This window comes from Molossus molossus, unplaced genomic scaffold (genome assembly GCF_014108415.1).
Source record: "Molossus molossus isolate mMolMol1 unplaced genomic scaffold, mMolMol1.p scaffold_m16_p_10, whole genome shotgun sequence".
Classification (NCBI taxonomy): Eukaryota; Metazoa; Chordata; class Mammalia; order Chiroptera; family Molossidae; genus Molossus; species Molossus molossus.
The window spans coordinates 63,035,442-63,049,503 of NW_023425345.1; the positions used below are offsets into that span (position 1 = coordinate 63,035,442).

Consider the following 14,062-nt stretch of genomic DNA (forward strand, 5'->3'; position numbering starts at 1 on the left):
GACTAATGTGTCTCTAAGGTCCCCTCCTATGAAGTCACTGTGAATAGGTGTCAGCTCACGGGTTTTTAAGGAAATAAGGTCTGTTTTGAAGATGCACTAGTCTAGTCTATTTTCCAGTCTTTCTTCCTCTACACACACACACACACACATACACACACACTTCATTTCCTTTTCACTGCCTCCTCCAGAGTTCTGTGCTGTCCCCTAAATATCGAGCCTCCCTCCCTCCCAGCAGCTCTCCGCACCTGGACATCCCCCACTGGGTCCAACTAGCACAGCTCACCTGTCTCCGGTAGGCACTGCTGGCTAACCCAGACTCAGAGAGGACTTCGGTCTGCTCCTCCCGGGCAGACAGCTGCCCTGGACTCTGCCACACAGGAAATAGAGGGTCAAGGGCAATTTTCAGAAACCTTCACATGCCAACCAGACTGCCTCAACTGGATTCGCACAGAACCACGAGAAAGCCCTGAGCAGCATATCCCAATGCTTGTCCATGGACACATGCCTCCCAAAAGGAGTTTCTGTCCAAATGAGTTTGAAGAACACATTAGTGCAGCAAAGGTTCTGAGAAGTACTGCAGTGAAGAAGATCCCTTCATTTTAAGCCTGTGAGGCATAAAATAAAAGTTTATTGATCATGGAACTTTTTTTTTTTTTTCCACAGCATTTCAAGGAACCAGTTTTCCACGGAGCATTTAGAGGCATCTATTTTACAGAGCCAATTTTTTAATACGTTTGAGATTTGAAGATCTGCCTATAAGATTCAAACTGTTTCTCAGGGTATTTGTGGCCTTGCAGTCTCTTAGATCACTTAAAGAGTTGTCACAGACTTTTTTTAAAAGCACAATTTATAGGCAACATAAGAGAGAAGTCATCAGGATTTGTAGGAAGTTCGGGCGTGGATCCACCTCTGCTACTTACTAGCTGGGGGCCTAGCAAGAAAATCTACACCCCAGGGCTGCTGGGACGGATGCAGCGAACCTGTGAAGAGTCTGGTGTGTGGAAATACTCCACACTAGGAGTACCTGAATGGGTTGGATGGATGTCATGCTCACTGATCCAGCCCAACACCCTGTGGTCATAAACTGGGACTGTTTCCACTTGTTCTCTCTCAGATTTTTATTGCAGCCCCACTGAACTGCATGCACCTGAGCAGTTTTTATCAGGAAGACAGGCTACCTGATCAGAGGTCTCTTCTTTAATGGGCATGAACCCTGACAATCTTTGCAAACCAGGCAGGGCTCAGATCCATCCCGAGTCACACCTTTTGGCAGACTACTTTAGGCGCGTTTAATATATTTCCCTAAGGTTCACAGTCCTCCAAAATATCACTTAAAATATCAATCTTAAAGCTGCCTGGAGAAGAAAGGGCATGTGCTCTAGAGCCAGATACATTCTAATCCTAGCTTTGCCACTTATTTACCTACGGAGAGTTACTTAACTTATTTGAACCTTAGCCTCTTCATCTGTAAAAGACGGACAATAGCTTGCCTATTTGGTAGAGATTATTAGAAGAGTGAAATGTGTGAAACCAAATGTGTAATTACATAAGCAAATATGTAAAGTGCAAAGAACCCTGCACAACACTTGGTGCACACTCAAAGGTATTAACTTCCTCCTTGAGTTCTCTTACGCACCCTGCTCACCCCCAAAGGCAGAGCATAAACCTGATTGGGCAAACCAAAAGAGATAGCCTACAGGGAGATAGCTCTGGTCCAGCAAGAAGGATTATTATTATCATGGAAACTAAGATCATATGGCAGATTTCACAACTCCCAAGTAAAAAGAGAGCTCTCTGAATAAGCCTCTCCTCCCCACCCCCCTGACAGCCAAGGCTTCTCTGTGAGCTCTGAAAGTGATTCAGATGCTTAAACAGCACCCTGGTGGAATCAGCTGTACCTTCTCCTAAGAAGTCACACAGAAGAGAGACTAGAAAACTTCTGGCAAATTGTTTCCAGGCCAGTGATGGTAAGGTTATATCCACTGCCCACCCTCCCCACAGGAATTTGCACCCGCTGCTTGGATGGAGTGAGAGGAATGTGAGGGCGGGCACAGGGCAACTAGTGTCTGGGTTCAGCCCACACAGTTCCTGGAGCAGAACCGCAGGCTCAATGAGTGGGCTCAGGCATTTGGCAACTTACCAGGGGTGTGTGTGTGTGTGTGTGTGTGTGTGTATGTGTAACTAGCTTGCAGAATGTTGAGTTTCCTTTCTTCCCACTGTCATTTGGTAAGGATGTTTTTATTGGCAAAGAGCAATAAGATCCAGGTACTAGAAATATCTACAAATAGGTTTCCCCAGTACTATTGAAATTCAGGTCTGGCTTCATTCTCTGTCTTTCATTGGGGAGAAAAGGGAGAACATTTACAGGGGGCTTAATAGCAGAATAGAGATGACACAGGAGGGTCAGTAAACTTGAAGACAGATCAATAGAATTTATCCAATATAAACAGAGAGAAAAAAGATTGAAAAAATGTAATGAGATTCAGGGACCTGTGTACAGTATTGAAGGTTTAACATTTATATTGTTGGAGTCCTAGGAAGAGGAAAAAAAGATGTTGGTACAGAAAAATAAATGTGAAGAAATAATAGCTGAAAACTTCCCAGGTGTAGTGAAAACATAAATTTACAGATATAAAAGGTTGAGCAAATCCCATCAATGTCATCTCCAGGAAAACCATGTCTATACCCAACCATATCGTAATCAAAACTGCTGGGAAGCAAAGATAAAGAAAATATCTTGCAGCTGGAGAAACATGACATATTACATACAAGGGAACAATGACTCAACTGTTTCTCATCAGAAATCATGGCTGTCAGAAACAGTAGGTCAACATTTTTTAAGTTCTAGGGAAAAAAAGAACTTAGAACCAAAATTTCTAAATCCACAATCATTCTTAAAGACTTTACCATTCCTCTCACAGTGATAGATAAATGTAGGCAAAAATCAGCAAGGATATAGAAGACCTGAACAATAATGCCAACCAATTTGACCTGATTAGCATTTGTAGAACACTCTACCCAATAGCTGAATGCGCTATCTTGATGAATGGGACGTTCATCAAAATCAGATCATATGCTGGGTCATAAAGTAAACCTTAACAAATTTTAAAGAATTAGAAGCATACAAAGCATATTCTCCATACATAATGGAATTAAACTAGGTATCAGTAACAAAAAAAATATGAAAAATTCTCAAATATTTGGAAATTAAACAACAAAATGCCAGCAATCCATGAGTCAAAGAGGATGGCTCAAGGAAAACTAGAAAATCTCTTGAGCTGAAAGAAAATTAAAATAAAGTATATCAAAAACTGAGGGAGACAGCTAAAACCACACAGAGAGGGAAAAGTATAGCACTGCATATTTAAATTAGGAAACAAAAAAATGGCCTCAAATCAAGCTTCCACCTTAAGAAACTAGAAAACAAAGAGCAAACTAAACCCAAAGCAAGCAGTAGACGAACATAATAAAAATCAGTGAAATTGAAAACAAGCAAAATGAAGAAAATCAATGAAACCAAAAGCTGCTTATTTGAAAAGATCAATAAAATTGATAAATATCTAGTGAGATTGATCAAAAGAGAGAGAGAGAAAGGAAACAAATTGCCTATATGAGTAACAGCAGAGGAACTATCATTATAAACTCCCCAGAGTCTACAAAAAGCTAGTAAGAAATACTATGAACAACTCTATGCCCATAAATTTGAAATAGACTGGTTCCTGGGATGGAGGGTTGGGGGGAAACATGCTATCAAAACTCACTTAAGGAGAAAGAGATAACATGAATATATTGGATAAATTTAATGTGTAGTTAAGATCTCCCAACAAAGCAAACTACAGACACAGATCATTTCACTGTTTAATTCCATCAAAATTTTAAGTAAGAAATAAATCCAACGCCACACAATCTCACCCAAAGAATTTAAGCAGAGGGAACATTTTCAAACTAATTTTAAGAGCCTATATTTATCCTGATCTTAAAGCCAGAAAAATGTCATATAAGAAAAGAATATTGCAAAGTAATATTCTCATGAACATAGATGCAAAATCTTCAACATAATTTTAGCAAATTGAATGCAGCAACATATAAAAAGCTAATATATCACAACTAACTTAGGTTTGTCCCAGGAATACAAGTCTGGTTCAATATTCAAAAATTATCCAAGTAATTCACCATAGTAACAGACAAGAGAAAAAACTATATTATCATAATATATACAGAAATAATATCTGACAAAATTCAACATCCATTCATGATAACAATTCTCAGCAAACTAGGAGTGGAAGAAAATATCTTTAAGTTAATAAAGGGCATGGCAAAAAACTTACATCTAACATCATAGCTAATAATGAGAAAACTGGATGCTTGCCCTCTAACATCAAGGACAAGGCAAGAATGTCTGATCTCACTACTTTCCTATTCACCATTATACCCAAAGTCCGACTCAGTTCAATAAGGCAAGAAAAAAAAAATACCAAAAGGTATACAGTTTGGAAGAAAAGACATAAACAAACTGCTCCAATTTTCAGATGTCATGATTGTCAACATGGAAAGTGGAAAGAAATCTACAAAAAAGCTCTTAAGGCTAATAAACATCTTCAGTAAGATTGCAGGACCTAAGCCCAATATGTAAAAATCAATAAAATTTCTATATATTGGTCATGAATAATTGGAATTCCCTAAAATTTTGGGGGGGAAAGTATTACAATAGTTTAAAGAAAAATGTGAAATATATAGGTATAAATTTAAAAAAAATATGTGCAGGATTTGTATACTGAAAACTATAAAACACTGATGAAAGAAATCAAAGAAGGCCTAAATAAATGTAGAGATATACCATGTTCAGGGATTGTAAACTCAATTTTGCTAAGATGTCAGTTTTCCTCCAATGGATCACTAGACTTCATATAATCCTAATCAAAATCTCAGCAGAATTATACAGATATCAACAAGCCGATTCTAATATTTATGTGGGAAATCAGCAGAACTAGATATCCAAAACTATTTTGAAACAGAAGACCAAGCCCAGCTGGTGTGGCTCAGTGCATTGAGCATCATCACATGGACGGAGAGGTCCCAGTTCAATTCCCAATCAGGGCACATGTCTGGGTTTCAGGCTCGATCCCCAGCAGGAGGTGTGCAGAAGGCAGCTGATTGATGCTTCACGCTCACATTGATGTTTCTATTAATCTCTCTCCCTTACTCTCAATCTAAAAATTAATAAAATCATATTTTTTTAAAATTTAAAAAAATTTTTAAGAAAAAGAAGACCAATTTGAAGGACTTACACTATATGATTTTAAGAATTATGATAGCCCTGGCCGGTTTCGCTCAGTGGTTAGAGCATCAGCCTGTGGACCAAAGAGTCTTGGGTTTGATTCCGGCCAACGGCACGTATCTCGGTTTAGGTTTGTACCTGGCCCTGGAGTTGTGTGGGATGCAACTAATCAATGTGTCTCTCTCACATTAATGTTTCTTTCTCTCTCCCACCCCCTTCCTCCCTTCCACAAAGACAAATGGAAAAAATATCCTCGAGTGAGGATTTAAAAAAAAAAAAAGGGGGCACAAGATTTGAAGAGATATTTCACCAAAGAAAATGTTTTTTTTTTGTTGTTTGTTTGTTTGTTTTATCCTCACCCGAGGACATTTTTCCATTTTTTGTTCAGATAGAGCGGGAGGGAGAGAGGAAGAGAGAGAGAGAGAGAAACATCGATGTGAAGGGACACATCGAGTGGCTGCCACCCTCACGACCAACCAGGGCCGGGGACAAACTGCAACCGAGGTACGTGCCCTTAGCGGGAACCGAACCCGGGTGTCTCTGTACCGCAGGCCGACGCTCCAACCGCTGAGCCAAACCGGCCAGGGCAGAAAATGTTTTTTGAATAGCAAACAAGTACAAGAAATGACATTCAACATCATTAGTCATTAGGAAAACACAAATTAAAACACAATGAGATACCACCATAAACATATTAGAATGGCTACGTAAAAACTGTAAAACATGATGATACCAAGAACTGGTGATAAAGAGAAGCAATTGGATGTTTCAGACATTGCTAGTCGTAATGCAAAATGGATGGGCACCCTGGAAAATTTGGCAATTTTTATAAAGTTAAGTTTACACTTACAATATGACTCAGCAGTCTTTATCCTAAGTGTTACTCTAGTGAAATTAAAACTCTTGATCACACAAAACCTGTGCATGAATATTTATAGAAACTCTTTATAATTGCCTAAAACTGGAAATTATCCAAATGTCCTTGAATGGGTGACTGGATAAATAACCTGTGTTATAACCACACAACAAAGTCTTTCTCAGCAATAACAAGAAATAAATTATTGATCAAAGACGTATGCTTAGTGTAAGAAGCCACACTCAAAATGTTACATACAATATGGTTTCATTTATGTGACAATTCAAAAAAACCCAGACTATAGGGACAGAGTACAGATCAGAGGTCACTAGGGAATCAGAGTGGGAGGGTGGGGGGTTGACCACAAAGGGGAAGCACAAGGGAAATGTTTCAGGTGAGGATACTGTGTGTGCTGATCATGGCAGTAATTATACCACTATCAATTTGTCAAAACAATATACAATAATTGAATTGTACTGTATATAAATTAAAAATTAAAAAGTTGGAGTTGCTATATTAATATCAGAAAATAAGAACAGAAATAAATGAAAAACAAACAAACAAAAATAATTAAGACTATAAAGTTAACCAAAAGCTGGTTCTTTGAAAGGTTAAGACTGGTAAAACTCTTGCCAGATCAATCAAGAAAAAAAAAAATACAAACTACTGCTATCAAAAGGATCATCACTGCCCTTGCCGGTTTGGTTCAGCGGTTAGAGCGTCGGCCTGTGGTCCAGAGAGATCCGGGTTCGGTTCCCGCTGAGGGCACGTACCTCGGTTGCAGTTTGTCCCCGGCCCTGGTTGGTCGTGCGGGTGGCAGCCACTCGATGTGTCCCTTTCATGTTGATGTCTCTCTCTCTCTCTCTCTCTCTCTCTCTCTTCCTCTCTCTTCCTCCCACTCTACCTGAACAAAAAATAGAAAAATGTCCTCAGGTGAGGTTTAAAAAAAAAAAAAGGATCATCACTATGGATTTTACCAACATTAAAAGTGTAACAAGTAAATATAATGAACAACTTTAGGCCACTGAATTTGACAACTTAGATGAAATGGATACATTTACTGAAAGACATAAACTGCCTAAGCTGATAACTACCCATAGAAAACCTGAAGAGCCCCGTATCTGTTAAAGATATTAAATTGGAAGTGGATGACCTTCCTCTAAAGAAAACTCCGGGCTTAGCTGGCTTCACTGGTGAAATCTACCAAAGATTTATAGAAGAAATAATACCATCGCTACCTAAGCTCTTCTAGAAAATATAAGTGGAGGGAACACTTCACAGATCGTTTAATTATTTTATAATTTTTAAAACATCAAACGGAGAACAGTGCTCTCTTTACTTACAAGGCCCCCAAGTCGAAGTCATTGCCCAAGAATTCCTCCAGCAGACTCGTATCCAGGGCCAAGTTTCCCAGAGTGTCATTGGCTCCCTGAGCTGCAAAGGCAAATTGAAAATTTTGAGATTCATGAAGATTTCACAATGACTAACGGCTAAAAACATTGGCACGCTTGCACTCAAGAATTTTAAAGTGACTAAATGGTATAACACACTTGTTTTCCGTTCCAGTATATTCTTCCGAAATCTCTTTAAATGTCACCTTCCTCCAGCAGCCTTCCCTGGCTGTCCAAGGCTGGTTTCAGTGTTCCTTTTATGTGCTTCCCGTAATACTGTGTGCTTTGCCTTATACGCTGCTAAATTGTTTGCTTTTATGTTTGTTTCTTTATCCAAAGTCTTTAATGGTAAGGACCGTGTCTTTCTTATTGTAGCTGCAAGAATCTACAGTATAAAAAAGGCAGCAATAAACATTTTTATTGGATGGATGGATGGATGAATGTATGAATGGTTGGACAGATTTTTCCACTTAAGATCAAGAAACCCTGGCCAGTTTAGCTCAATGGTTAGAGCATCGGCCCACAGACCAGAGTGTCCCAGGTTCGGTTCCCACTAAGGGCATGTACCACGGTTGCAGTTTGTCCCTGGCCCCGGTTGGGGTCTTGTGGGTGGCAACCAGTTGATGTGTCTCTCTCTCACATCAATGTTTCTCTTTCTCTCTTCTTCCCTCTCTCCCTCCCACTCTATCTGAATATAAATGCAAAAAAAAAAAAATGTCCTTGGGTGAGGATAAAAAATTTAAAAAAGATCAACAAGAAGTTCAGTATCTTGCTTCACATTTTGTTAGACGTCCTAAAATGTGACACAATATTTCTGTCCTTTTTCTTGGTTTAAATAAATAAAAATAAACTTACTGGGCTTTTTCTGTTTATAATAAAAATGTTAGAATTTTAGGATTTTGAAAAAATATAAAATATAAGTATGCATTATAAAGAAGACAAAACAATCTTTATTTGCAGATAACATGACTCTATGCCAAGCAAACTTAAGAGAAACAACTGACAATTAGAAATAATCAGAGAATTTGAGTGGTTGGATAGAATTAAATATAAAAACTAATTACTTTCTTATATACAAAAAATTCCCAGACAACTATTTCAATAAATATAATTTTAAAAAATTCCATTCAAATAAAAAACATAAAATATCTAAACATATATTTTGGGACTTTTTTTTTTTTTTTTGAAGCTTAAGAAAACTATACGAAGGGTCATAAGAAATTGGAACAAATTGAAAGACCTCTATTGTCTTTAGACAATATTGCAAAATTTTTACTGTATTTAGGATTTTTACCAAACCCGTATGTTCATTTTCTGAGAATTTCCCCTTATATTTGTAACACACACCTCGATAGGCACCTGAATCGGGGAGAACCAATCCGTTGGTTGGCCAGTGGCCAATTCAGTTCTTTCTCCCAAGAATTTGAACTAATAGACTTTAAAGCTTGTGGTTGGGATTAAGTCATGTAACAGCTAAGACAGGACTAGAGTGATAGTCTAAATATTTCTGCCACGTGTACCCAGACCCTTTTTGATTTTTAATCCTTACTGAGTCTAATTGTTTCACTTTTGCTTTAATTACATGACAAACTCTTTATATACCCCATAAACTATTTTGAATTGGTTATTATGTTACCTAAAATCAAATAATCTCCAAGTTAAAGTGCTCTGAAATTCTTATGGAAAAATGAATATCCAGAAATCACCAAAAAAAATGTGGAAGGGGGGACTGAGGGTAAACAAGTACCAAGAAACACACAAATGGGCACATCAAAGGAACACCCACAAGTCCAAGGCATATCAAGAAATATGACATATATATATGGAATATATAAGGACCTTTAGCACATGATAAACATATCCTTTTATACCAGTAGAAGAGATTTATTACTCAATTAAAGTTGTGCAGAAAACTGGTCAGACATTTGGGAAAGAAAAAAAAAAACCTGGATTATTTTCCTTGTTCAACACCAAAATTTCAGATAGATCAAATATTTCAACATAAATAAAGGAAACCATAGAAAGAAAACATGAGTGAATATTTTTATGACCTTGAGATAAAGAAGACTTTCCCAAGCATGGCATGAAAAAACTATAAAGAGATTGATAAATTTCACCTTATACATTTGGATGGGGTGGATTTTTACATTTTATTTTAAAAAGAGACATCACAAGAGGACTTATACCCTTCACTCATATTCACCAATCATTAACTTGAGGGGGGTCCAGGTGCAATTTATTTATTTATTTATTTACTTACTTACTTATTTATTTATTTATTAAAATTTTTTCTTTATTGATTTTCAGAGAGAAAGGAAGGGAGAGGGAGAGACAGAAACATCAATTAAAGATAACATCAATTGACCGCCTCCTGCATGCCCCCCACTGGGGATCAGGCCCACAACTTGGGCATGTGCCCTGACCAGGAATCGAACCGGCGATCTCTTGGTGCATGGGTCGATGTTCAACCACTGAGTCCCCCGGCCAGGCTGCAATTTAAATATGTAATATTTCAATTCTTTATCCCCCACACCAAAATCCCTCGTGCAATCCAGTGCCTTGTGTTCCCAGGGATAAGTTACCTGTACTCTCAGTTCATAGAATAGTTATATGAGGGCCACTTATGTTTAGCTTTTGGCTTGCTATCTCATCCAAAGTCATTAAAATAAAATTTAAAAAATCCCGAGCACCTCCCAAAGGGGAAAATTCTATTGGTACCAGAGACAGGTAGAAGGAAGGGAAGGAAGAAGAGAAGAGAGATCAATCACTAACTCCATTCAGTGGCATAAACTAAAAGGAAAATAGAAGATATTCCTAAAAGCTGAGATGGTCAGAAATGGCCTCATAATGGAGTTTAGTCTTAAACTAGTCTGAAGAAAGGAGAGGATGGAGATGAGCAGGAAAGACTCATCCATTCTTTCATTGATTCAACCAACATCTCTTAGGCGCCTACCCTGTGCCAAGCACTATACAAGACTTTGAGGATACAACAGAGAGAAAAATAAAGGACAAGCTCTCCTGGGGTGGGGTGGGGGTTAATTCTAAGGGAAGGAGAGGTAGCAACAGTGAGGGCTGGGGAGGATATCCATGGCTATGAGCAACAATACATAAACAGGGTATTTTTGGACAGGGATGAAAAGAAAATGAAGTGGTATGATAGGGTGTGGGAGAAGAGTCGGTTTGATGTGGAGGTCGTGCTCAGAAAGCAGCCAGCCATGTCAGTATGAAGGGCAGAGCATGCCAGGCGGAGGGGATGGCAAAAGCCTGGGGGCTGAACTGTGCTCTGCACGTTTGAGAAGCAAATCAGTCCAGCGCGGCCAGAGCAATCACAGTTGCCCAGGGACATTCAGAGGTAGTTATGAGTTCTTACTCGGAGCCAAGCGAAAGGATAATTACTCACCTGCGTTTCCTTATTAATCCTCATCGCAGCCCTAGGAGGTGGACAATAATATTATCCCCAGTTTACAGAGAAGGTTACTTGCCAGGGTCGCTCAGCTAGTAAATGATACACAGGGAAGCCAGCCAGGCCTGCCTTTATTCCTGAGCCTGCTCTTACCACCACCCCTCCCCCAACAATGCCAACCAACTGCAGAGAAGCACCTGGCTTCTAGCACTTCACTGGGCTTTGGTCAAGCTGATTGCTAAGAGAAACAGATGGAGGGAAGAATCTGTTTAGTTTCCCACTGAAATCCCTGCTGGTGTCCCATCTGCTTGATATAGCACCCTTCCCCAACACACACACACACACACACACACACACACACACACACACACTTTTCCAGGAACAAATAGGAGGTGGCCCATAGATGCTAAGACCTGACCAACGTGTCTCTTGATTTACATCACCACCTTACCCCAACCCCACCCCCAGGCAGAAATAGGAGCTGACCCGCACCTCCCGGGACCTGCCCCATGTGGCTTGTCTGACCCCTTAATGAACAAGGAAAGATGATCCCCGCAGTAGCCAGCCTTTTCAGGACTCCAACATCACATCTGTGCCTTCCAGACCCAAAGGAAATTACTCAACAAGATAAATCCATAGTGTCAGATAAAATTGTTTCCAGGAGGCCTTTACACACACAGAGCCACTCTCTAATGGCTCTTAAAATAAATCTCATGCTTTTAAAAATAATCACTTTTGCTCTAAATGTCTTAAACACGAGTTTATAACACCCAAACCTGCAAAGGGGGCGTCGTTGGGCACCCCACCCCTGCTGGGGAGGCTCTGTTTCAAATTGTTCCCTTTTCTCCATTTATCTTTGTGCCTGGGAAGGGCTGTCACTGCCCTGCTCACCGAGGGCCTCCCGGGAGCACAGAGAACTGCCCCTTATTGTTCTCGAAGAGCGAAGCCCTTCTTCACCCTAGGTCTCTGCCTCCCCTTGCAGACACAGTGACAGCTGCAGGAGGGTAACCCGCCCTGCTGCCCTTGGCCTTGGACAGACATGAAAAAAGCCCACGGTTATGAGAATCTATCCACCAGGAAGTGCCACGGACAAATCCAAGCCGCATTCAGAGGACCTACTAATAGACACACGCGTGCCTCTCAGAAGGGCTGAGTAGGGTGGCACAGTCTTTCATTAGCCCCTGCCTCCCCACACCCGCCTGCCCAGCCACTCCCACCAGTTCTATGTGAAGACCCTTCTTGTTTCCATCGAACAGCCTGCCTTCCCCATCACCGTCCTCACCCTCGCTTCCTCCTTCATCTGTTCTTACACTCTTTGTCCCACAGCAACACCGCCCTGAATATTCAGACAACAGGCAAGTTGACAACATGTGTCTGATACAACTCTAGGTTTTTTGTTTTGTTTTTTTCATTTTTTTTCTTTATTGATTTTAGAGCGAGAGGAAGGGAGAAGGAGAGAGAGAGAGATAGAAGTATTGATGAGAGAGAACATCGATTGACCGCCTCCTGCATGCCCCCCACTGGGGATCCGGCCCACAACCTGGGCATGTGCCCTGACCGGGAATTGAACCAGCAACCTCTTGGTGCGTGGGTCGATGCTCAACCACTGAGCCACACCAGCTGGGCTGATACAACTCTAGGCTTTTGTTGTTGTTGTTGTTGTTTTTAATCCTCACCCGAGGATACCTTTCCATTTTTTGTACAGATAGAGTGGGAGGGAGAGAGAAAGGAAGGGAGAGAGAGAGAGAAACATCGACGTGAAGGGACACATCAAGTGGCTGCCACCCGCACGACCAACCAGGGCCGGGGACAAACAGCAGCCGAAGTACGTGCCCTTAGCAGGAACCGATCCCCGGTCTCTCTGGACCGCAGGCCGACGCTCTAACCGCTGAGCCAAACCGGCCAGGGCTAGGCTTTTGAAAGGTTCTAAAAAACAACCATGAGGGTGATCCTCATGGTTGCCCTTTGGATTTAAACATAAAGGTCGTTTCCCTCTGCTATGCCAGTGTTCATGAGCAACTGGGGCAGAAATGTTAACGGATGTTCCAAAGAAGGAGGAGGAGGGGTGGAAGAAGAGGTGGCGGAGAGGAGAGTCTAATGTGGTGTTTAAAGCCACAGCCAGTTCAGAGTTAGATGACATTTCCCCAGAGACATTTCCAATCATTCATTGATTGTTTTACTCATTTATTCAACATGTATTTAGTGGTGTCCACTGTGTCCAGGAATAAAATCAGGGATGAGCTCACAGTCCCGAGAGAGGGACAAGGAAAGTAGCTGGCAGCACAGGGTGTTCAGTGTCAGGATGGATGTAGACAGGGATACCAACTAGGCTGGCTAGGCAGGCTGAGGATTTCCTGCAGGTGACACGTGAGGGGAATTTTTAAGGATAAGTAGAGGATGGTAATAAAATATTCTAGGAACACAAAGGAGCATGTGCAAATGAACTGCAGTAGTCGCAGCAGGACTCCTGTGGAATGTGTCAGTACTCCGGCCAGAGCTGGAGCATGGCCGACTGACACCCTGCATGGACCCCCCGCAAGCTGCGTGGACTTTTAGTTCAACCACTGAGCAATCATGTGGTGTGTGTCTATCTCTCGATTGACCTTTAAGCCTCTCTAGGATAGAAATTGCCTCTTTTTGTACAGGTCGTAAGCACCTAGAAAAAGGCCTAGAACATGGTGGTTATTCAATAAATATTGAAAGTATTGGATGAGTAGTAAGATTTACATGAATAAATGTGATTGTGAATGGTGCAACTTGTAGCTAGAGAAGCTGGCAGACAATATAGATCATGAAGATTCCTAGGTATCAAGGTAAGGAATGTGTCTTAAAATTTACAGAAACATTGAAAATTTTTCATCAGAGGAGTGACATGATCAGATATATATATTAGAGAAAGAGAGAGATCGATTTGTTGTTCCACTCATTTATGCATTCATTGCTTGCTTCTCCTATGTGCCCTGACTGGAGATCAAACCCCAACCTTCGTGTAAGCAGCGGTTCTCAATCTGTGGGTCGCGACCCCTTTGGGAGTCCAACGACCCTTTCACAGGGGTCGCCTAAGACATAACAGTAGCAAAATTACAGTTATAAAGTAGCCACGAAAATAATTTTATGTTTGGGGGTCACCACAA

At 40.7% G+C, this 14,062-nt stretch overlaps 1 protein-coding gene across 1 annotated transcript in view; it reads right to left on the reverse strand.

The window, feature by feature from the left end:
- MYRFL (myelin regulatory factor like) overlaps positions 1–14,062 on the reverse strand; it is a 112,808-nt gene that overhangs the window by 80,677 nt on the left and 18,069 nt on the right. Inside the window, exon 2 of the mRNA XM_036251526.1 lies at positions 7,478–7,568. Within this exon, the coding sequence (XP_036107419.1) occupies positions 7,478–7,568 (91 nt within the window). The remainder of the gene's footprint in view (positions 1–7,477; positions 7,569–14,062) is intronic.